Below are 25114 nucleotides of genomic sequence, written 5' to 3'. Positions count from 1 at the left end.
TAATTAGATTAATTACTTTCTATTGGTCTACTTATTACTTTCTCTAGAAAGTATTGGTCTACTTATTTCTAATTAGTTTCTAAATCCCATATCAATCTCAACCACTTGAACAATACAAGGAGAGACAAGAAACTGCACTTTTAATGCTTTCAAATAAACAATATACAATTGCATGAAAATTATTCTTGAACTGACCAAAGTGTGTAGAGGGGGAAGGTTACATTAAAAAACATACTTTTTAAAATTTGATGTTAAATCCACTATTGTTTTTTAAAGAATTGTTCTATAGTCTATGTAGCATTTAACGCAATTACATCAGATTTAACTTTTAAATTTAACAGAAGAATTAAGAGTAATCCCTTTAATTAAATTACAGCATTGACTCGAGCAGCTATTTTCTCCAAAGCTAACTCTCTGTCCTTCGCCACTGCAGCTGTGTCGTTGTTTTTTTTTTTTTTTAAATATGTGTTTGTGCTCTTCATATGCTTGCAGAAGCACAACCAGTTCTGCGGGTGAGAAATATGCAGACCTCTTTTTTTTCTGCCACTGTTGCCATGGTGACTCATAATATCTGTGCTCCATTGATAATAGCTTTTTATAGTTGTGGTGCACACGCTTAACTCAGAGTCAGTCAACTAACTTATTTCAGCTGTTCTGAAACTGAATACTCAGAAATAGAGTTTCCCATCTCAGGGTAAATCAACTCAGGGGTGGTTTCACAGAGTTTAAAATAAATGAGGACTAGGCTAATTCTACTTAAATTAATATGTACTTAAAAAATGGCTTTCCGAGACATTGCTTTATTTGAGATTAAGTAGTAACCGACTAGGGAGTTGCAGACTAAGGTTAATAAAGACTAACTAGCTACTCTCTGTGAAGCCCGATTAGAGTAATGTTGTGTGTGCACTTGGTCCAGACCTGAGGTTGCATCAAAAACCAGGGCTGGACCCTTAAGAAACATTAACATTGTGTGGAACTGGAGTAAATCACCCAACCAAACAATGGACAAAGGTAAAAGACAACATTCAAAGAATTTCAGTGACTTTGAAAGGACCCTTTTGAAGCAAATTGTGTCAAACCACCCAATTATTGAGAACAAACAGCATGATTCAGCAACAGAAAACAAGAAAAAGAATGCTTGGACTTCAATTTGCAATGAATTTACCTCAAATGAAAAAGTAAGCAACAGGACACTTCAACAACTTCAGGTAAGCTACTGTATTATTGTTGGTCTACTTTTACATGTCAGTCACTTTGAAATGTTGCTTCATTTTGATCCAAGTATATTACAAACAGCATCATACAGACTTTAATTTTTTAATATTTTCTCATCTTTCTAAGACCCTGTGGAAAAACATAAAATTAACTTAAAGAAGACAAGTGCTGTTGCACGTAGGGAGCGTTTCAAGACTGGTGGTGGACCCCCAGAAAGACCGGAGACCGATGACCTAGGCGACTTGTTGACTTCGATCATTGATAGCCAGCAGCCCCTGATGATCATCATTTGGACAGTTAAGATGGGGCCCCGTTCCAATCCTCATTTGGTAGGCCACATTAATTCAATATGTGCCATCCTTAAACTGCAGGGAATATGTATTGTTGTCAGTCATTTCTTGCAGTCCTATAACTAGAAATATTTCATGAACTGAACTTTTGAATACATATTGTTCACCAATGCTGCAATATAATACTTTTCAGATGATCACCAGAGCTTGGAGGTCCTGAGACAGGATGAAACTCAGCCCAGTACACCTGCAGCAGCCTGGAGGGAAGATGGGGTCACTAATTCTGGCCAGATGAGAAGGACCAAGAGGCTGACCATGCACGAGAAACTGGCCATGGAATTCCATGAGCACAAATTAAAGTATTTAAAAGATGAACATGAAATGAAGATGAAAATACTTCATGTTGAGTTAGCCATGAAGGAGGAAGAGAGAAACATGAAGCAGCAGCAGTACCAATGTTCCACTGAAACCAGCACCAGTTCAGGGTCCCGATATCTCAATTTGTGAAATAAAACTTTTGTTCATCACCAATCTGTGGCAATTGTTGTCTTCAATCATCTGAGGTAACTTTATTGTGAGAAGTGCCGCAAAGCAAAAGCATCTCTGCACGCCAGTCCATACCTGTCATTGTCTGGCTCAACCATGGGGAGATCTGGTTCATCCCTATGTTCCATTTGAGCATCTGGGCAGCCATGCTGTTTGAGGTAATTGTGAAGCACTGCTGTTGCAATTATGACAATACAGCATCTTCTTGGTTCAAAGCGCAATGTGTTTCTGAGACACTGGAAATGACTCTTCCATACACCAAACATGTGCTCCACTGTACCTCTGGTATGGATATGAGCTTGGTTGTACCGCTGCTGCTCAGGTGTGACTGCATGAAGGTAAGGGGTGAACAAGAAGTTGGTCTGTGCATACCCACTGTCACCAAGTATGATTCCACGATGTTGACCACCTTCAAACTGAGCGTACAGACAGGAGTTCTGGAAAATTCTCGAGTCATGAGTTGCACCTTTCCAACGTGCAACAATGTTGGAGAACTGCATAGTGGGAGTGCACACACTTTGTACATTTATTGAGAACCAGTTTTTACGATTTCTGTACTCCTCAGAATCTGCAGTAGAGGGACACTTTATTGGAATATGACATCCATCAATACAGCCAATGACTCCAGGGAAGTTTCCATATTCAAAGAACTCCACCTTGTAGTTGGCTTGGCCAGCAGCATCAGGAAACTTGATGTAGTCGTCCTTCAGTTCACATATAGCTTTGCACACTTTGTGGACTATTTTGCACACAGTTGGTTCACTTACGCCACACAAATCGCCTGTTTCACGATGGAAGGTTCCACATGCCAAAAACCTTAAGGTGATCAGTACTTGTAGCGAAGGAGGGATAGGCATTCCCCTAAAAGAATCAGATGAAAGCCTTGTCTCAAGCAGACTAATTATGTCTGCTGAAGTTGCTTTGTACATGCGAAAACGGTCACGAAAGTTGATATCATCAAAATCATTCAGTGGGTTGCTCCTGTCCATAACCACCCTTCTGTCTGGTCTAAATGGAGCTCTTTCATCATCATTAAAATAGTCCAGGTAATCCATTTTCCTCTATTGCTAAGGTCAATCTGGAGGCCAACATCAATTAATCTGAAGTTAAACCTGCCTCTGGCCAGGTTTAGTTTAAGCCTTTACCTAAATCTAGACTAGTTCTAATCAGACTTCTGGAAATCAGGACTAGGAAAAGTCTGAGACTATTTTAAACCATGTCTGAGAAATTCAATTTCAGTTAGTCCAGCTTAAATCTCCAATTTAGTCTATGATTAGTCTTAATCAGTGTCTGGGAAACCGCCCCTCAGAGTTCAAGTTTTTACACAGAGTTGGTTTATTCTCCTTACTGAAACAGACCCCAGGTGTGGTTGGCCTGATTAGCTTGACAGCTCAATGAGTTGCCCAGCAACGCTGACAGCCAACAAGGCAAAAGAGAGAAATGATACCACTGATCTATATTGGATTGCTCACCCAAAGTGGTCAAGCGGCCATCTTACAAATTCCATGTAGACGGCATTGATTACAAAATGTCGATGCTAATAAGCAAAAAACATTATGTCTTATGTTTGATTGTTCAACATAGGCCTATAAGCTTTAGGATATTGAATCATTGTACAGAAATGCTCTCATGACACTGATCATATAAAAAAGACTGACTGATTTGCTCCAGTTTTAGGATACGTTTTGGGAATGTATTCCTTATAACTGGCTTGTAGTCTGTGAGATGTGAGAGGGGAAAAACATAGTCTTCGCTATCCTATACTAGCCTACTATTTAACAAGGCTAAAATGTCTGCTATCATTTCAGTTGATCATGATGTCATGGAAAATGAGCCTGTTTTTGAACTTCACGTAAACGCCCAGCTGATGGCGCTGCAATTGACCACTGACTAATCTACTTTCTGCTTATGATATTATTTTGTTGTTGAAGATATCGAATTGCTTAAACAGATCTATAAGTCTCATTCACACTTAAATTAATTATACACTCACATTCTGTAGAAATGTCTGATGCCATTTCAGGTCGTGTCGTAAAAGATGATGCACGTTAACGACCAGCAGAATGCGCTGTATTTGTCCGAATGACTAGTCTACAATATTTTGCTTTTGCTTGACAAGAACAACTAGGCCTATATATTAATTTTACGTGCCAAATGTGCACAACCGTATTTCATCTCAAGACGGTCCATACTTCTGGACCGTTAACTCTATAGTGTTACATAACCTAATTCTATTAATACTTTATGCCTACTGCTTTAAGAGAAAGGTGTCCCATGTTTAGACATACTTCAGTGAAGCAGCCTTTATTAGAATGTGTAAATGTCTAGACATGCACTTAGGTGTATGACGTGTTTTCTATAGAAAAAAATAATGTAGCTTCCTTATTAATACAGGTAGCATAAAACAAAAGCCCCGACAAAACCTGTTCAAATTCCCCTGTATTATTACCAGACTGTTTCATCATTCTGAGGTTTTACTTTAGAGAATAAGTATAAACATAACAGTGTATTTTATTGATAATGTTTAGAATGCTTTAGTTTACATGGTATCATGGTGTAGGCAGATTTATACACAATTATACACATTCTGTAAAACTGTCTGTTGTCATTTACGTCGTGTGTTATAAAATATGATGCACGTTAACGACCAGCAGATGGCGCTGCAATTGTGCAAATGACTAATCTACATTTTTTTTTTTGCTTTTGCTTGACAAGAAAAGCTATATATTCATTTAACGTGCCAAAAGTGCACAGTTGTATTTCATCTCAAGACAACTTTCAGTAGTTATATACTTCTGGACCTTTAGCTTTCAGTTTGTTATACATAGCCTAATTCATTCATACTTTATGCCTGAGAATAAAGGTTTCCCATGTTTAGACATACTTCAGTGAAGCAGCCTTTATTAGAATGTGTAAATGTCTCGACATGCACTTAGGTGTATGACGTGTTTTCCCTGGAAAAAATTATGCAGCTTCCTGGTTAACACAGATAGCATAAAACAAAAGCCCCGACAAAACCTGTTCAAATTCACAACTGACAGACTCAAGTATTTCCCAGACTCTGTTTTACCATTCTGGGGTTTTACTTTAGAGAAGTATAAACATAGCAGTGTATTTACATTGCTCTTATTGAGCACTTTTAGAGTGCTTTTAGTTTGCATGGTAGAACACCATGGTGTAGGCAGATTTATAGACAACATACAAAAAATAATGAAAAGTTTTAGGCACGTATCTTTCATTTGTTTGATAGCATAGTTAAACAGGCTGATAAGTCTTTATGAAATGTCCAAGTTAACCAAAAACATAACAGTCATCTAAATATATCATACAGACTGAATCTTGTTGTTTGTAGAAAAAAAAAACAATGCACAAAATAAAAATACAAGTTATTTCACAGACTCAGATATCAAATATAGGCTTAGAAATGTCTTTAAAATTTGAAATGAGAAAATAATAGAAAATAATAGAAAACAAACATGTGAATGACAAGAAATGTAATACGTTGTGTATTCCTAGGACCTAGAGTATTTAAAGGGTAACTAAACCCTAAACCAACTTTTTTTAGTTAATGATCTGTAAGAATGGGGCTTTATTAGTGCTGTTCATTGATTCGAGTAACTTTTTTGACATTTGGGTATAAAGTGTTTTAATTCTACAATATATGGTGTAAAAACGCCTGAGTGCTGCCCTCTTCAGGTTGAACGGTGGCTACTGCAGTTGAATTTTCCTATTGGATGTTTGCGGTGCTGCGTGACGTAAGCGGTGCTGCGTGACGTAAGCAGGTTCCAGCTCACCACGCCCTCCCTTGGTATGAGCTACCACGCATAGTATTGCATCAGTTAGGAAAGCTTCAAGTTAGCGTAGATTTATCTGTATTTAGTACAGTGGTCAGGAGGCTACGTAGGTGTAGTGTTGCTGGTTGCAACAGCACTGCTGGACTGCATAGCTTTCCAGCAGACTTGGAAATTAGGCGCCAGTGGACCTCAAGTGTGCAACCTGAATTTTACGCGGGATTGCTTCTCCACACAGCTCGCGCTGAAAAGCTACGCAGTGTCAAACGCTGCTCCTCCTGCATGGACGCCACCACCGCAGCGGCGTCTTGATGTGAGTGATCATATATATATAATCACAATTTATGGTTAGGCTAAAGTTAATCCTCTGGGGTCGACAAACGCGCCGGCGCATTTTGCTGGATTTTTTCCACATAGCGGCAAAATATGAATGTGCCTATAGAGAGCGTGCGCTATTGACATCAACTCGATAAAACTCATCAGATGCATGTACTTTACGTCGTCTTGCGACCCTGTGAGTCACTCTCCATTTTAGAGTCTGACAGCAGCTGTCGATTAATCCGTCACTGCGGGTCTCAGGTGTACGCCCCCCCCCGCTCAGCCCCGCCCACGGTTCGTCCCCTCTATCTCCGCTGGGATCTGCCCACTTTTCCAGCATTTTTCAAATATTGCCAGTGGGTGGAGTCAGGCTCTGACCAGGGGTTTAGTTACCCTTTAAGGCACAGTGCTTCTTATTTTTTCTATGTCCAAAATTCTATGCAAATATTTAGCTATTAAACCTAAAGTTTCCTATTACTGGAGAAACTTTCAGAGGAATGATTCATTGCAACTGTAGAGATGAATAAGCAAATATCTATCATTTGTTTCAACAGCACAGAATGATAAGAACCGTCTTGGCCTTGTTATCATGCTTTTAAAATTTGCATTTGCAAATGTGACTCAGTGTCGCATTTAACATTGCGTGTGTAATTGTGACCAATAATAAAGAAAAATGAACATCAAGAATAGAAATGCATAACCTCTTTGACCATTTAAGGCACTGTTCAAAGTCTTCATGTAAAAACAGTGAAACCTAAATGCAAGGTCTTGGCTTTGAGTCTACATAAACAATGAACATTTGCATAGATTGTATACTGGTCATATTTCTTTGTAACTTTGTATGTTACATCTAAAAATAATTCAGTGCTTCAGTTATGTACAGCACAGCTAAAAAGACTGATATGAAGTGTCTATTTCAATAATGGGTGGAAAATGCAAAGGAGATGGCCACAAACTTTGCTGCTCTGATGATGTGGGATCTTGGCCGGTGCTGTGGGGGAATTTCAGCGCTCCACATTCATTAAGTGCTTGTTCAGTTGTGATGCTCGTGCTCCACTGTCCTTCTGTGCTCTTTGTTAAGCCTTCAAAAGCCTGATACCCACCATCACTTGGTGTGACGCTGCCATCATGAACAAACAGAGAAGGATATAGTGGATTTTTACTAGTGATGAGATTTTTCAAAATGAACTTTTCATCAGAATCAACATCATTTGAAAGGTTCAAACAAACATCCGCATCATTTCCCTGGTTCACAACACCGTTGAAGGGCTGATATCCGTCTTCCAAAGCATCATTAGTGGGAATGTTAAACTGGCTCTTGCTCTTCTCGGATTGACAGGAATGATCCCAGCACTTGTGACCCAGGAAGGAAGAATCATCATCATTGGCCGATCCCAAATACGACATGTTGCTGAAAACCGATGAGCCAGAGCAGTTGCCCGAATCTCGGTTTGCACGGTTGCGTTCTCTTGAGGAACTGGTATCATCACTCTCGACTTGTTGATTGATGGGTGTGTTGTTAAAGAGTTTGAAATCTTCCTCCAGGGCATGTTCGACACGTGATGAGACGTTGATCAGACTGCAATTCTCCTGGTCATTACCAGAATCAAAACCAGCCTGGCCATAATCGTCAGCCGCTGACTCAACACTGTGGGAACTTTTCTCATTGTTTGTATCAAATGATAATGCGGAGATCCTGTAGAGAGACAAACATGTTGAGGCATTATTAATCAGAATTAGAGCGATGCTAGTCTGTCATGTGTTTCTGAAGTTTTTGGGAAAACTTACAAGTTCTTTTCCTCCTTAAAGTCCAGTTTTGGAATCTCTACATGGATTGAGGAGAAGTTCATAATGGAAGGAGGCAAAATATGACCCTAATAAACAAGAATGAAAAAATAAAAATAAAACAAGGGGTTGAGCATATAGAAAACTATTTCAAAATAAAATAAATAGTTAACCAAACAAATTGCATATCTTTCTCCAACCTTCTCTTCTCCAAGATTGGCGTTTATTTTTGGCTTGGAGATCTTGTCCCACCAATTCATCTTCATCCTGTAACGAGGAAGTAAAGTGTGTCAGAACTAAATTTGAAAGGAATAGCAAAAATGCAAAATGTAGAATGATGGCGAGACACAAAACGGAGATCTCACCTCAAAACACAGATGAAGATAGTACAAATGATGATGATTAAAACAACACACAGAGGCAGAACCATCGTTCTGAGTAATTCATTTGGAGATGAGGCTGTGGAGCACATATAGATTGATCAGGATATTAAAGAGCATTAAAACACATGCAGTAATAACTCTGAGAACAAAACACATTGACTTACAGCTGGTGAACTCAACCGGTGCGCTCTGGTCACTCAATATCGTGCGTTCATTATAGTTTGTGCTCATTCTTGCTGTCAGAATGTAGTTGGTGTTTGGCTGGAGTTTTATGCCCACAATCTCAAAGAATCCCAGGGAGTTTGACACATTCTGGGAAATCTGTATGGACAAAGTGTTTCTTTTATTTTATTTCTTTATGATACATCTATATGTGAATATGCATGAATTAATTTATTAATCATCTATATATAATCTTCCTTACGATTTCGTCTCCTCTTTCAGTCCTATAGGTCAGATGCATTTCCAAACTTTCTGCAAAAACTCTTTTCTCATACTTGTCATCCCAAGTTACATAAAAATTTCCATTTTCAGTCTTCTGCACTGATAAGACTGGAGTTTTTGGTTTGACTGCAGGGAATGAAAATCACATATTTGTAAATGTGTCAGATAAGGCCAGATAACACCTTTTTCTTTTTAATTTCAGAATATTTAAAAGTAATGGAAAAAGCCTAACAAGAACATATAGACAACAAATATACTCACTGAAGTCCATTGTCATGAATGTTTTGCTTAATACAACATTTGATCCGTTCAGAAGTGTAGTAGAGAATATCTCTGTTAAAACAAACCCTTGGACTTCAATTTTGCATTCACAGTTGGCACTGAGATGACTTCTCTCAAAGATGCATGTATATTGTTCTAACCTGTAATATAAGAGTTAATAGTGTCAGTTGATTGCTAAATGAACAGTAAATAATTTTAGTTATAGTTACAGAGGAATTGAACAAATACATACGTATCTCCTACAGTCTGTGTGATGTTGAGTTTGTATCCAGAGCAACTTATGAGGCTGTCAAACCAGAAACTGCACTTCATTTCTGTCTCATAGTCATTGAAACAGTTCAAGTCCTTCTCTGTGGGCTCTACAGAGATTTTAGAGATGGGAAATAAAATAAGTCACTATCACAAATGACCAAGGTAGAAGTTGTTTTGTTAGAGTAAAAGTTGTTTCGACAGTAAAACACTGCATAAAAAACATAAAAGTGGTGTCATCTGAATCAGCATGTTCTTGTTTAATTTGTTATAAAACATCCACATCAGCTTGTCATCAACATGTTTTAAATAAATGAATGAATCAACGATTAAATACTGAGCAGAAGGGAAAGCCACTAACTTAAAAAAAGTGTATAGAGCTAAACATTTGGAAACGATTGTGAGAGTGACACACACACTGACACACACACGAATGTCTGGTTTACTATCTTTGTGGGGACTCTCTATAGACTTAATGGTTTTTATACTGTAACTGTATATTCTATCACCTTACACTAACCCTACCCCTAAACCTACCCATCACAGAAAACTTTCTGCATTTTTACATTTCCAAAAAAACTCATTCTGTATGATTTATAAGCTTGTTTACCCATGGGGACCTCTATTTAGGTCCCCACTGTGACACGAGTCCCCATGAGTCTGTGTGCATTCAGGTTGAAGTCCCCACCGGGATAGAAAAACATGAACACACACACACACACACACACACACACACACAGAAGAGCAGAGCAGATACACATGGGGATATTATATTATAAAGTAACAAAGTCACAAATAGAGCAAGAGCATATTCTTAGCGAAAGAAACATTTACCGTAACAAAGTGTTTGGCAGAAGAGTGTGAGGATGATCTGACAAAGAAATGTGGAAAACATCCTGTACTTCCTATAAGCAGAAATATAATGTCATACATCTTTAAACAATTACATATAGCATATGTAACAAGATAAAATGTTAAAATATGATATCCACACAAAATATCGTTTTCTCATACCTTTTGACTGTAACTATATGACAGTTCGTTGTTGCGACCGCAGAGTAAAGATAAAAGAAAACGAATTTACTCACCACTCTGTAGACAAATTAAATGTTTGTCAGTCACAGACGCATAAAAACACACGACGACCAGTTGAAACCGTGTAAATTATGGTCTACCATAAGCTTCCCTCTTCGCCCACGCAACATGGAAGTGGAACTTGCCAAAAGGGCGTTTCGAACTTTCCTGGAACACACGCAGCAGTTCTCCTGTTCCACTGACCCCAGCCCTGCGCGCGATCGAGCTGTTCCCGAATCCCGACTGAGAGACGCGCGCTCACACTGATCTCTAGTCTGCTCAAGCACGCGGATAGGCACACCAGAATTACACGGAAAACAAACAGAACGCCCGTCAGATATAAACAAGATAGTGTTCGTTGTAACGTTTTATTTATTAGGTAACGTTAGCCAAACACAAAGGAAATTATTATGCAAGGCCACAAAAAAGGAAGCGCAAAATGAGACTGCATTTCAGAGAAATATGCAATTATTTTCAGTTCCTGTATCGTATATATTTTTTTTTTTATAATGTATTTGTTTACCTCTCCGCAACACAGTTTCAGGAGGGCAGTTTATTTTTTAAATGTTTAATGTTCCTGGTGCTCATAGCCTACTTGGGTGGCCACTAAAATAATTTGCCCATTTCATTTCTCGCTGGCTCACTGGCAGTAGTGACGCCATGTGGTTGCAAACGGCATGACATTATTTTGCTTTCAGATACAAAGGCCATACTATATGTGAATAGTCATTGACAGATTTGGCACGAGTTTAAAATTACAACATGGCCTGCAGGCAATATCCCAGCAAACACAAAACTTTTTTAAAACGTAGTTGTGTTTGCTTTGAATGCCTTACATATGGTTTTGATATAATCACAAAAAAATACAATAAAAATAAAAAGCAGGCCTACCAAGTACCAACCAGACAGCAACAGTGTCCGGCCCACGTCTGGTATACGCATGGAATCCTCATGTACCAGATTTGGCCCGGATCTGGGCGGACATATGTTGCTGTCTGAGCTACTTTATAATGTCATAACCATATGAAGACAAAACACATTTGCGCTTTGGCTTTTATCTGTTTCTGTTTTAGATCATCCCGTGGCTCAAAGTAGTCGATTGCCGAGTTCACGCGCGTGATCATAGGTAACTAAACCTATGCGCGTGAACTCGACAATCGACTACTTTGGACTTCAACCGAAAACAGGATGTAAATACAGGTATGAGCGCTGGCTGAAATAACATCATTTTTATCCATTTCTTTCACATCTACTGCAGTCAGATTCACCCGTGTTCACTCTGAAGGAATCACTCACATGACCTGTGCACTTGTAATGACACATCAAGGATGTTAAGAGGCTAAAAGCAGGTTTAAATATTGCCCCATTGAAGTCAACAGGGTGCACATTTTAAAAAGAGGATAACACGGTGTAGGCAACACCGATTTTTGTCATTGTTCTCTGTATTGACAGCACTCCAAATTGACAAAAAAATGTCAATATATGATATTGAAATATGAATATGAAATTTAACATATGATACGCTATGAGAACAGAATAATGGTGAGATCCAAGCGTGCCGCACAAGCCCTGAAAAGTGAAGCCAAAACGTCTTGATCGCCCCCCGGTGACTGGTCTTAGTATAGGTCATAAACCCCGCCTCCCCGTGTTATTCAACGGGACGTGAGACCAACTAAACAATTAAATTACACTTCAAATATCTATTTTCCAAAGGTGGTTTCTTTCATTTGCTGTCGTTTTTATCATGCTGATATAAGTTCAAGTGTCTGTTTCAAAAATAAGTTGGTTTTTAGTTAGTTACGTGATATGGTGGTGTAACGTCATGATTGACAGCTGTGATTGACAGGTTCTCTGAGCAAAGTAGTCACTGAAGCACCAACGGACATTTTTTTTTCGGGATCTTCGGAGGACTGAGGAGATTGTATTTACTTTATTTTAACAAGCCTCTTGTCGTACTGCAATCAATTTTTTAAAAAGTGCACTCAGGGAGAGTGCATTCTGTGAGAGTGAGGGCGGAGCGTTGATTTCGCGCCTTTACTTCCTGCTCACTACTGCGCAGGTCTGGTCCCGAGATCGCTACTGCGCAGACTCAAGTTCCAAGATGTCAGCGCCATATCGGGACACTGGCGGCTTCAGTTCTCACCAATGGAAGTGAGCGAAGGGGCGTCGTCCATCTTTTTTTACAGTCTATGGGTGAGTCCTAAAGATGAAGTACAGAGTCGGCGCCAGAGCAGATCTACTGGAGGGGCATTGGGTCATCGGTGGGGGGGCACTGCCGTTTGAGAAATATTTTGACGCAGTGGCGACATCATAGTCCAACACAGCAGAAATGCTATAAAAACTAAACACATTTTTTTATTATTATTATTGTTAATTATTATACGCAAATTTTGTTTATTCTTGTTGTTGTTAATTTCCATATCATGTCACTTAGAGGCTATGTGGTAGTCCTATGCACACAGTTTACTCAGTCACACACACGAAGACGAGAATAAAAGGCAGAAATGGGTGGGGTAAAGTTATGCCCTCTCTCTACTCCTCCAGCTCAGTCACACACAGCGGAGGGCTGTCGTGGAGGCTAAACGCAAATAAATGCAGTTTACCCATCTCTGACATGTTAGAAATAGTTTATCCACTTCTCTACAGTTTATGCACTTCCAGAAAACCATTAAGTAGGCCTACCACTGGTTATAAACATTAGACAACACCAGCTTCCACCATCATCAAAAACACCCCTGGACAACACCGCTGACATAACTGGGCAGCAAGTAGCCTATTGGACAAGCCATGCACCAGGCAGAAATGACATAAGCCCATATATCTTACAGGCAGCCAAGTATAAAACACAAATGCAGATAGACCCAGCAAACATTCATCAACAATTCACCTGCTTAGTAGGCCTTATCATGAAATAAGTGAAATGAACAAATGACTTAACCTCAGAAGAGTTGCAGGCGACGAGTGTTGCTGCTGAACCGTCTGAAAGGCCATGTCCACACTAATACGTGTTAGTTTGAAAACTTCAAGGACTCTCTCCGTTTTGGCCTTCCGTCCACACTTAGACGGCGTTTTTATTAATAAAAACGAAGCTTTTTTAAAACGCACTCCAAAGTGGATACATTTGAAAACACCGTTTTCACGTTTTAGTGTGGCCTGTGAAACCGGTGGTATTTAAAACCGATGACGTAAATTTAGTCATGTGACGCATATTGTACCAACAGATATTCGTATTTATACCAGTATTGTGCCTGTTATGTGCTATTCACTTTCACACTGTTGCTAAAAATATTCGACATTTTTTCTGTCCTGAGGCAATACATGAGAGCAGTTTTAGCCTTTTATACCAAACATATGGTGACTGCGTGCGACCTGGACCGCATCAGTGAATGGTGAGATATTTTACTAAATAAAATTATCCTGTCAGAAGAATTGTGCGATAACTTCATTATTTATTTTTCCATCTGAATCATATCAGTGATCTTTTGTGGGGTTGTACGCATGCGCAGTAAAGGTGAATTTAGCGTTTTTCAAAAGTTTCTCATCCACACTGAAACATCTGAAAACGCCTGAAAACGCTAGTGTGGACGGAGAGCGTTTATAAACGAAAACGCCATTTTCAAATGTATCCGGATTAATGTAGACGTAGCCTAAGTACTGTGTCCTTCCATTCGCTTGTGCATTTGCGTGTCAAGTCTTTCTTGAATGCAAGCTGCACCAACCTGGCCTTTCTCTCGTGTAGCATTGTGCGTCTGTGTTCCGAAAAAACATTCTTCAGAGTGGACAATGAATTCTATGGTCCAGTCTCCCTGCATTGCTTGCTTTTGTGACATTAAAAACTCTTTAGCAACTTCAAACTCAGCGTCAATCATAATCGATTCTGACAGGTCGAGAATATGCTTCACAGTTTTCACATCAAGGAAGTTATCGGCCTCTGGATTTAGTGCTGCAAGTGCACTTGTCAGTTGTGAGTTGCGCTCGCTGAATCTACGCTCCAGTACGCTCTAGTTCCCCAACCACCGAATCAATAGTGATGTAGTACAATCTCCGAAGTTCAAGTCATTATCACCTCTGTGTCCTCCTGTAGGCCCTGTAACGATGTAACCATCCATCCGTGTGCTCTCTATGCGTCTCCGTTTGGGCCCGGGTCTCAGTGACTTACCAAAAAACTTCAAAAGTGTGGTCTCTGTAGACATGGCATGAACCACAACCAAATGCAACTGATGGTTGAGGCAGTGAACATATGGTATCTCACGTCCAAGTCTGTCCTGTAGAATTTTCTGAACACCACCACGTTTCCCCGACAAAAGCGCAGCTCCATCATATACCTGACTCACAATTTTTGAGCTATCCAGGCCAACCTTGTTAAGCTCAGTCAGAACGGTGTCAGTTAATGTCTGTGCGTCACCTTTCTGAGCCATAGCGATCCACAGTAGACGCTCTGTAACTTCGTAAGACTCATTCACAAATCGAAGCACAATCGATATATTTTCACATCCTGTGGGGTCACACGTCCCATCAACTTTCAAAGTGTAATAGGAGTCACCAACTTCCTCCACTATAGCCTCTGTCACCACATTACTGAGTGTTCTTATAAGTTCATTTTGCATCATGACAGCTGTAAGTGGCATTGCGAGGGATTGTCTTCACCACATTAGCCAATTCAGGATCCTTTTGGATGGTGTAATAAAGCATGGAAAGAAAAAGTCCAGACCCCCCCCCCCCTCTGACATGTCATCAAAAGCGTCAATCTTCCCTCGTAGTAGCAACTGGTTTTCAACCAAGAACCCAACCACATCTATTAGTGAGGACACATAATACCGTTTTTTCCTTGGTTGATCTGCATTGACAAGGGTTGATACCTCATTCCCTGTATTGTGACGCATCTCCCTCTCCTTCCACATTGCATAGCAAGATATGTGGTCCTTCGAAAGTTTCATGTTTATGAGAGCCACGGTCTTTGGCCATAGCGTGTTTCCAGTTATGATAGCCCACACTCGCGAAGGCATCCAATGTTCCAGATTTTCTAGTAAATCTGGACATCCGACAGCAAAAACAAAATGCTGCGTCTGCCTTGACACTGTACTCCAACCACTCTCTGTTGTGAAACCATTTATCAACGAATGATTGCCCCTTACCACTGTAAACAGTTACAGGATACTGTTTTAACACAATTTGGACAGGCCTGTCAGTCCCGATATCATCAACCGCTGTCCGCTGACTTGGAGGGCTTGTAGATTGCTCTATGGCTGCGCTAGTTAAGTCTGTTGCCAGTTGTCCGGAGCTAGCATTAGCAGAAGGGCCAGCTCGGCTCTCAGAGACCGTGGTACTGGTGGTGGTGGCCGAACTGTCAGAGTCTGCGATGGAAGAGGCTGAGGAGGACTAAACCATTTTCGTAAATCCATTTTTTGTCGATAATTAGGCTAACAGTTAGCTGCTAACTGTCTATGATATAGACAGACAAACTGTTCTTTTCGATTCAAACAACAACTTGAAATGGATTTTGCGCGCTGCAAATCAAATGTAACAAGTTTACTCAGCGACCAAAAAGCATTGACCAATGATGACCAAGCCAAGTAACATGTCATGAACAACCAAAATTATGCGTTTTCCCTGTTCATTTCATTTAAGTTACAGTTTGTACATTTAATATTAAAATAATAACTAAAAGGGATATTTTTTTGGGCCACGCCATGGCCTGTGGTAGGAGGGGCATCAATGACCGCTAGGGGGGGGCACAGCCCTCGAATGCCCCACCACATTGCCGACAGTGATTAAGTACCATCTGAGTCAAAGATATCTTAAAATGACTGCCTGTGTCCCATTACCGTGGGAACATCATCATATTTGAACTACTATTTAGTTGAACTTAAGTATTGTCTTGGTTATACATAAGGATTCTCCAACAGTCATTTTTTAAGAGAACAAAGGTTTCCCATGTTTTTCGACATACCTCAGTGAACCTCCTTTATAAGAACCAATGTGTCCCATGTTTAGACATACTTCAGTGAAGCAGCCTTTATTAGAATGTGTAAATGTCTCGACATGCACTTAGGTGTATGACGTGTTTTCCCTGGAAAAATTTATGTAGCTTCCTGGTTAACACAGGTAGCATAAAACAAAAGCCCCGACAAAACCTGTTCAAATTCACAACTGACAGACTCAAGTATTTCCCAGACTCTGTTTTACCATTCTGGGGTTTTACTTTAGAGTAGTATAAACATAGCAGTGTATTTACATTGCTCTTATTGAGCACTTTTAGAGTGCTTTTAGTTTGCATGGTAGAACACCATGGTGTAGGCAGATTTATAGACAACATACAAAAAATAATGAAAAGTTTTAGGCACGTATCTATCATTTGTTTGACAGCATAGTTCAACAGGCTGATAAGTCTTTATGAAATGTCCAAGCTAACCAAAAACATAACAGTGTCATCTAAATATATCATACAGACTGAATCTTGTTGTTTGTAGAAAAAAAAAACAATGCACAAAATAAGTTATTTCGCAGACTCGTATTATCAAATATAGGCTTAGAAATGTCTTTAAAATTTGAAATGAGAAAATGTCAAATAATAGAAAACAAACATGTGAATGACAAGAAAAGTAATACTTTGTGTATTCCTAGAGTATTTAAGGCACAGTGCTTCTTTTTGTTTCTATGTCCAAAATTCTATGCAAATATTTAGTTATTAAACCTAAAGTTTACTGGTGAAACTTTCAGAGGAATGATTCATTCCAACTGTAGAGATCAATAAGCAAATATCTATCATTTGTTTCAACAGCACAGAATGATAAGAACTGTCTTGGCCTTGTTATCATGCTTTTAAAATTTGCATTTGCAAATGTGACTCAGTGTCGCATTTAACATTGCGTGTGTAATTGTGACCAATAATAAATAAAAATGAACATCAAGAATAGAAATGCATAACCTCTTTGACCATTTAAGGCACTGTTCAAAGCCTTCATGTAAAAACAGTGAAACCTAAATGCAAGGTCTTGGCTTTGAGTCTACATAAACAATGAACATTTGCATAGATTGTATACTGATCATATTTCTTTGTAACTGTTGCTTTGTAACTTTATATGTTACATCTAAAAATAATTCAGTGCTTCAGTTATGTACAGCGCAGCTAAAAAGACTGATATGAAGTGTCTATTTCAATAATGGGTGGAAAATGCAAAGGAGATGGCCACAAACTTTGCTGCTCTGATGATGTGGGATCTTGGCCGGTGCTGTGGGGGAATTTCAGCGCTCCACATTCATTAAGTGCTTGTTCAGTTCTGATACTCGTGCTCCACTGTCCTTCTGTGCTCTTTGTTAAGCCTTCAAAAGCCTGATACCCACCATCACTTGGTGTGACGCTGCCATCATGAACAAACAGAGAAGGATATAGTGGATTTTTACTAGTGATGAGATTTTTCAAAATGAACTTTTCATCAGAATCAACATCATTTGAAAGGTTCAAACAAACATCCGCATCATTTCCCTGGTTCACAACACCGTTGAAGGGCTGATATCCGTCTTCCAAAGCATCATTAGTGGGAATGTTAAACTGGCTCTTGCTCTTCTCGGATTGACAGGAATGATCCCAGCACTTGTGACCCAGGAAGGAAGAATCATCATCACTGGCCGATCCCAAATACGACATGTTGCTGAAAACCGATGAGCCAGAGCAGTTGCCCGAATCTCGGTTTGCACGGTTGCGTTCTCTTGAGGAACTGGTATCATCACTCTCGACTTGCTGATTGATGGGTGTGTTGTTGTTAAAGAGTTTGAAATCTTCCTCCAGGGCATGTTCGACACGTGATGAGACGTTGATCAGACTGAAATTCTCCTTGTCATCACCAGAATCAAAACCAGCCTGGCCAAAATCGTCAGCCGCTGACTCAACACTGTGGGAACTTTTCTCATTGTTTGTATCAAATGATAATGCGGAGATCCTGTAGAGAGACAAACATGTTGAGGCATTATTAATCAGAATTAGAGCGATGCTAGTCTGTCATGTGTTTCTGAAGTTTTTGGGAAAACTTACAAGTTCTTTTCCTCCTTAAAGTCCAGTTTTGGAATCTCTACATGGATTGAGGAGAAGTTCATAATGGAAGGAGGCAAAATATGACCCTAATAAACAAGAATGAAAAAATAAAAATAAAACAAGGGGTTGAGCATATAGAAAACTATTTCAAAATAAAATAAATAGTTAACCAAACAAATTGCATATCTTTCCCCAACCTTCTCTTCTCCAAGATTGGCGTTTATTTTTGGCTTGGAGATCTTGTCCCACCAATTCATCTTCATCCTGTAACGAGGAAGTAAAGTGTGTCAGAACTAAATTTGAAAGGAATAGCAAAAATGCAAAATATAGAATGATGGCGAGACACAAAACGGAGATCTCACCTCAAAACACAGATGAAGATAGTACAAATGATGATGATTAAAACAACACACAGAGGCAGAACCATCGTTCTGAGTAATTCATTTGGAGATGAGGCTGTGGAACACATATAGATTGATCAGGATTATTAAAGAGCATTAAAACACATGCAGTAATAACTCTGAGAACAAAACACATTGACTTACAGCTGGTGAACTCAACCAGTGCGCTCTGGTCACTCAATATCGTGCGTTCATTATAGTTTGTGCTCATTCTTGCTGTCAGAATATAGTTGGTGTTTGGCTGGAGATTTATGCCCACAATCTCAAAGAATCCCAGGGTGTTTGACACATTCTGGGAAATCTGTATGGACAAAGTGTTTATTTTATTTTATTTCTTTATGATACATCTATATGTGAATATGCATGAATTAATTTAATATCATCAATATATCATCTTCCTTACGATTTCATCTCCTCCTTCAGTCCTATAGGTCAGATGTATTTCCAAACTTTCTGCAAAATCTCCTTTCTCATACTTGTCATCCCAAGTTACATTAAAATTTCCATGTTCAGTCTTCTGCACTGATAAGACTGGAGTTTTTGGTTTGACTGCAGGAAATGAAAATCACATATTTGTAAATGTGTCAGATAAGGCCAGATAACACCTTTTTCTTTTTAATTTCAGAATATTTAAAAGTAATGGAAAAAGCCTAACAAGAACATATAGACAACAAATATACTCACTGAAGTCCATTGTCATGAATGTTTTGCTTAATAAAACATTTGATCCGTTCAGAAGTGTAGTAGAGAACTTCTCTTTAGAAACAAACCCTTGGACTTCAATTTTGCATTCACAGTTGGCACTGAGATGACTTCTCTCAGAAACGCATGTATATTCTAACCTGTAATATAAGAGTTAATAGTGTCAGTTGATTGCTAAATGAACAGTAAATAATTTTAGTTATAGTTACAGAGGAATTGAACAAATACATACGTATCTCCTACAGTCTGTGTGATGTTGAGTTTGTATCCAGAGCAACTTATGAGGCCGTCAAACCAGAAACTGCACTTCATTTCTGTCTCATAGTCATTGAAACACTTCAAGTCCTTCTCTGTGGGTTCTACAGAGATTTTAGAGATGGGAAATAAAATAAGTCACGATCACAAATGACCAAGGTAGAAGTTGTTTTGTTAAAGTAAAAGTTGTTTCGACAGTAAAACACTGCATAAAAAACATAAAAGTGGTGTCATCTGAATCAGCATGTTCTTGTTTAATTTGTTATAAAACATCCACATCAGCTTGTCATCAACATGTTTTAAATAAATGAATGAATCAACTATTAAATACTGAGCAGAAGGGAAAGCCACTAACTTAAAAAAGTGTATAGAGCTAAACATTTGGAAACGATTGTGAGAGTGACACACACACTGACACACACACAGACACACACAGAAGAGAAGAGCAGATACACATGGGGATATTATATATTAAAGTAACAAAGTCACAAATAGAGCAAGAGCATATTCTTAGCGAAAGAAACATTACCGTAACAAAGTGTTTGGCAGAAGAGTGTGAGGATGATCTGACAAAGAAATGTGGAAAACATCCTGTAACGTTACTTCCTATAAGCAGAAATATAATGTCATACATCTTTAAACAAGTACATGTAGCATATGTAACAAGATAAAATGTTAAAATATATCCACACAAAATATAGTTTTCTCATACCTTTTGACTGTAACTATGACAGTTCGTTGTTGCGACCGCAGAGTAAAGATAAAAGAAAACGAATTACTGACCACTCTGTAGACAAATTAAATGTTTGTCAGTCACAGACGCATAAAAACACACGACGACCAGTTGAAACCGTGTAAATGATGGTCTACCATAAGCTTCCCTCTTCGCCCACGCAACATGGAAGTGGAACTTTCCTGGAACACACGCAGTAGTTCTGCTGTTCCACTGACCCCAGCCCTGCGCGCGATCGAGCTGTTCCCGCTTCCCGGATCCCGACTGAGAGACGCGCGTGACGTAGACAGAAATTGTATTTTGGGCGAGCCAGTGAAAAAGTGAGTGGGCCTATAGTTTTTCTTAAAAAAAAATGCCTTAAATAAGAATTAAACCTTAGTAAGTAGAAAAAAAAAATAGGCTAGACAAACTGCAAAAACAGTTACACCTTTATTTTGCAATACTCGGCAAAGGCAATAACAAAACACTGTCTAATCATCATGTTCAACCAACAGAGCTCAATAAAGGCTGGACAAACCAGCATAGACAATAACCTTTAACCCTCCTACAGTTACACCCAGACCCCCTAAAAATTTGCTTTTAACTACACTAATTCGTGATCGCCTCATATGTCATTAAAGGAATAGTTCACTTTAAAATGAAAATTCTGTCATCATATACTCACCCTCATGTTGTTTCAAACCTGTATGAATTTCTTTCTGAAATATAAGGAAGATATTTAGAAGAATGTCAGTAACCAGGCAGTTTCTGGGTCCCATTGACTTCCATAGTATATTTTTTTCCTACTATGGAAGTCAATGGGACCCAGAAACTGCCTGGTTACTGACATTCTTCTAAATATCTTCCTTTCTGTTCAGCAGAAGAAAGAAATTCATACAGGTTTGAAACAACATGAGGGTGAGTATATGATGACAGAAATTTCATTTTAAAGTGAACTATTCCTTTAAAAGTCATATGACCCCGGCTCCTCCCAGTAGCCTATTATCTCCTCAGCATCAGTGTCAGAACAAAAGCAGAGGACAACGTGTGTGCATTTATTGTTAAATGTTAAATGTTAAATACCTTTTGACTAGTAACCAAAAGTCCAAATCATAGTCTCTGCTGCACCAATTTAACTGATATAAATAGTGTAGAACATTGCATAGAAACTGTGTCTATTCCTCGTTTAGTGAGATTAAATAATAAATCTACTGCAGGATCTAGAAAAAATCTAATTGTTATTAAACCAGAAAATGTTGCTATTAGTAATCAAAAACAATTTCTAAAGCTAGGTCTTCTAAACATTAGATCACTCACACCTAAGGCAGTTATTGTAAATGAAATAGTCACAGATAATAGCTTCGATGTACTTTGCCTTACTGAAACCTGGCTTAAACCAAATGATTATTTCGGTCTAAATGAGTCTACTCCATCAGGATACTCCTATAAGCACGAGCCCCGTCTGATTGGTCGTGGCGGCGGTGTTGCAACAATCTATAGAGATATTCTCAATGTTACTCAGAAAACGGGCTATAAGTTTATTTCGTTTGAAGTACTTGTACTAAATGTTACGCTCTTAGATGCTAGAAAAACATCCCTATTATCTCTAGCCTTGGCTACCGTATATAGACCGCCTGGGCCTTACGCTGATTTCCTAAAAGAGTTTGCAGATTTTCTCTCAGACCTATTAGTTAATTTCGATAAAGCATTAATTGTTGGAGACTTTAATATCCACGTAGATAATTCAAATGATGCGCTAGGGGCTGCGTTTACAGATTTATTAAACTCCTTTGGGGTCAAGCAAAACGTTACCGGACCAACTCATCGTTTTAATCATACACTCGATTTAATTATATCACATGGAACCGATCCAACCGATATAGATATCATTCCACAAAGTGACGATGTCACTGACCATTACATGGTAACTTGCATATTACGTACTCCTGTAATATGTCATGCTGCGCCGCGTTATCGATTAGGCAGAACAATCCTTCCATCTACCATAGATAATTTTTCAAATAGCTTATCTGATCTGTCTCAGCTGCTCAGTGAACCTAAACAAACAGATGAACTTGAGGAATTAACTAGCACTATGAGCACCATTCTCTCTGGATCATTGGATATTGTTGCACCCATTAGATTAAGAAAGGTTAGAGAGAAAAGTAAAGCACCATGGTACAACAATACTACGCATGTTCTAAAGAGAGAAACCCGTAATTTAGAGCGTAAATGGAAAAAAACTAACTTAGAGGTCTTTAGAATCGCATGGAAAGACAGTATGTCACGTTACAAAAAGGCCCTAAAAGAGGCCAGGGCTGAGCATCTCCGCAAACTAATAGAAAACAACCAAAACAATCCTAGGTTCTTATTTAACACTGTGGCTAGACTAACAAATAAACAGATGTCTCCTGAACAAAATATTCCGTTACAGTTTAGTAGTAATGATTTCATGAAGTTCTTCACTGAGAAAATAGAAAACATCAGAACCACAATTGTAAACGTTCAATCCTCAATTGCGTCTTATAATTCAGCCTCAATTATCACCCCACAAGAACAATTACAATGCTTTACAACTATAGAACAAAAAGAGTTAAATAAACTTATCACTTCATCTAAAACAACAACATGTTTACTAGATCCTATACCAACTAAACTTTTGAAAGAAGTGTTACCTATAGTGGAGGAGCCTCTCCTCAATATTATTAACTCGTCTTTATCTTTAGGTTATGTTCCAAGAACATTTAAACTGGCAGTTATAAAACCTCTCATTAAGAAACCACAATTAGATCCACATAATCTAGCAAATTATAGACCCATTTCAAATCTACCTTTTATGTCTAAAATACTAGAAAAAGCTGTGTCCGCTCAACTGGGCTCTTTCTTGCAAGAAAATGACATCTATGAAAAGTTTCAGTCTGGATTCAGGCCGCATCATAGCACTGAAACTGCGCTTGTTAAAATTACAAATGATTTACTTTTATCTTCTGACCAAGGCTGTATCTCAATACTAGTTTTACTTGATCTTAGTGCTGCGTTCGATACTATAGATCATACAATACTCTTAGATCGACTACAAAATTATACTGGTGTTCAAGGACAAGCACTAAGCTGGTTTAGATCGTATTTATCTGACCGCTACCATTTTGTTTATTTAAATGGAGAAAAATCGATCATAACTCCAGTAAACTATGGAGTGCCGCAGGGATCTGTGTTAGGCCCTCTGTTATTCTCAATATATATGCTGCCACTTGGAAATATTATAAGGAAACATGGAATTAGTTTCCATTGTTATGCTGATGACACTCAAATCTATATTTCATCACGGCCGGATGAAAACGCTAAATTATCCAAATTGACAGAGTGTGTTAAAGATATAAAAGATTGGATGACGCGCAATTTTCTTTTATTAAATCCAGACAAGACAGAGGTACTAATCATCGGTTCAAAAAACCACCCACAAAACCTCTTACAATACAACTTTAACATCGTAGTATGTCCTGTTACTTCATCCTCTACAGTAAAAGACCTGGGTGTTATATTAGACTGCAACCTGTCTTTTGAAAATCATATTTCATATGTTACAAGAACAGCCTTTTTCCACCTTAGAAACATTGCTAAGCTACGTAACATGCTATCTGTTTCTGATGCAGAAAAGTTAGTTCATGCGTTCATGACCTCGAGACTAGATTACTGTAATGCTTTATTGGCTGGTTGTCCTGCATCCTTAATAAACAAGCTACAGTTAGTCCAAAATGCCGCCGCTAGAGTTCTAACTAGATCAAGAAAATATGATCATATAACTCCAATTTTATCATCACTACATTGGCTACCTATAAAGTTCCGTATTAATTACAAGGTATTGCTACTGACTTATAAAGCCCTAAACGGCTTAGCTCCAGTCTATTTAACCGATCTTCTATCGCCCTATAATCCATTGCGCTCTTTAAGGTCAGTAAATTCGAGGCTTTTGGTCATACCTAGGATATCCAGATCCACCAAAGGAGGGAGAGCATTTTCACATTTAGCTCCAAAACTCTGGAATAGTCTTCCTGATACTGTTCGTTGCTCAGACTTGCTCTCCCAGTTTAAAACTAGATTAAAGACGCATCTCTTCAGCCAGGCATTCATATAATACTTTTAATCTTACAGTTAAATCCGACCTCTAGTTCATAAACGCCAGAGGAGAACTGGCCCCCGACTGAGCCCGGGTTCTCCCAAGGTTTTTTTTTTCTCCATTAGGTCACCTGATGGAGTTTTTCGGTTCCTTGCCACTGTTGCCTTTGGCTTGCTCAGTTGGGGATATTTGGGAATATTTAATTTAATTAATCAATCAACGATACTATTGATCAGCATTACCAAACGTGGACGTTCCACTAGAAACAAACATTGATGTATTGTTTTATTACTGTGAAGCTGCTTTGATACAACCTATGTTGTGAAAAGCGCTATATAAATAAACTTGACTTGACTTGACTTGACTTATTGATAGATGCATATATATATGAAGCTGTGTAGTTCTTTGTTTGTCATAAATGCAGTTTACATAATATGATGCTGTAGCAATTCAACACAGTTTCCCACTGTAAAATCTGGGCTTATTTATTTATTTATGAAATTCCTTTCATCCAAACG

General features: G+C 38.7%; 3 protein-coding genes across 3 annotated transcripts; all 3 read right to left on the bottom strand.

Annotated features, from left to right (window-relative positions):
• Positions 1-2074: 2074 nt before the first annotated feature.
• Positions 2075-3106, bottom strand: LOC307171542 (putative nuclease HARBI1; the record flags this gene model as incomplete). The annotated part of the gene is made up of 1 exon (XM_079893231.1): positions 2075-3106. The coding sequence occupies one exon, from the start codon at positions 3104-3106 to the stop codon at positions 2075-2077; it is 1032 nt and encodes a 343-aa protein (XP_079749357.1).
• A 1437-nt stretch (positions 3107-4543) lies between these two features.
• LOC307168048 (uncharacterized protein) lies at positions 4544-10654 on the bottom strand. The gene is made up of 10 exons (XM_079887596.1): positions 10318-10654; positions 10138-10208; positions 9287-9413; positions 9034-9194; positions 8753-8898; positions 8493-8649; positions 8311-8404; positions 8146-8212; positions 7949-8034; positions 4544-7856 (listed from the first exon to the last, which is right to left on the bottom strand). The coding sequence occupies exons 2-10, from the start codon at positions 10196-10198 to the stop codon at positions 7049-7051; spliced, it is 1707 nt and encodes a 568-aa protein (XP_079743722.1). The 5' UTR covers positions 10199-10208; positions 10318-10654; the 3' UTR covers positions 4544-7048.
• Positions 10655-16361: 5707 nt separating this feature from the next.
• LOC307168052 (uncharacterized protein) lies at positions 16362-20992 on the bottom strand. Its single transcript, XM_079887609.1, has 11 exons — positions 20638-20992; positions 20480-20554; positions 20297-20373; positions 19745-19871; positions 19495-19652; positions 19214-19359; positions 18955-19111; positions 18772-18865; positions 18607-18673; positions 18410-18495; positions 16362-18317 (listed from the first exon to the last, which is right to left on the bottom strand). The coding sequence occupies exons 3-11, from the start codon at positions 20355-20357 to the stop codon at positions 17507-17509; spliced, it is 1707 nt and encodes a 568-aa protein (XP_079743735.1). The 5' UTR covers positions 20358-20373; positions 20480-20554; positions 20638-20992; the 3' UTR covers positions 16362-17506.
• Positions 20993-25114: the final 4122 nt, after the last annotated feature.

This window comes from Squalius cephalus, assembly GCF_949319135.1.
Source record: "Squalius cephalus genome assembly, chromosome: 1".
Lineage (NCBI taxonomy): Eukaryota > Metazoa > Chordata > Actinopteri > Cypriniformes > Leuciscidae > Squalius > Squalius cephalus.
The sequence above is the reverse complement of the archived record's forward strand: the minus strand, read 5'-3'. Positions and strand labels throughout refer to the sequence as shown.

Bases quoted from the DNA above. Each gene is read 5' to 3' on its own strand.
- LOC307168052 (XM_079887609.1), bottom strand. From the start codon at position 20,357: ATGTTTTCCACATTTCTTTGTCAGATCATCCTCACACTCTTCTGCCAA. The intron at 19,112-19,213 runs GTAAGGAAGATG...TTGTCCATACAG, and splicing joins CTGAAGGAGGAGATGAAATC to ATTTCCCAGAATGTGTCAAA. The intron at 18,866-18,954 runs GTAAGTCAATGT...TGTGTTCCACAG, and splicing joins ACTGGTTGAGTTCACCAGCT to CCTCATCTCCAAATGAATTA.
- LOC307168048 (XM_079887596.1), bottom strand. From the start codon at position 10,198: ATGTTTTCCACATTTCTTTGTCAGATCATCCTCACACTCTTCTGCCAA. The intron at 8,899-9,033 runs GTGAGTATATTT...CATTCCCTGCAG, and splicing joins ATTCATGACAATGGACTTCA to TCAAACCAAAAACTCCAGTC. The intron at 8,650-8,752 runs GTAAGGAAGATT...TTGTCCATACAG, and splicing joins CTGAAAGAGGAGACGAAATC to ATTTCCCAGAATGTGTCAAA.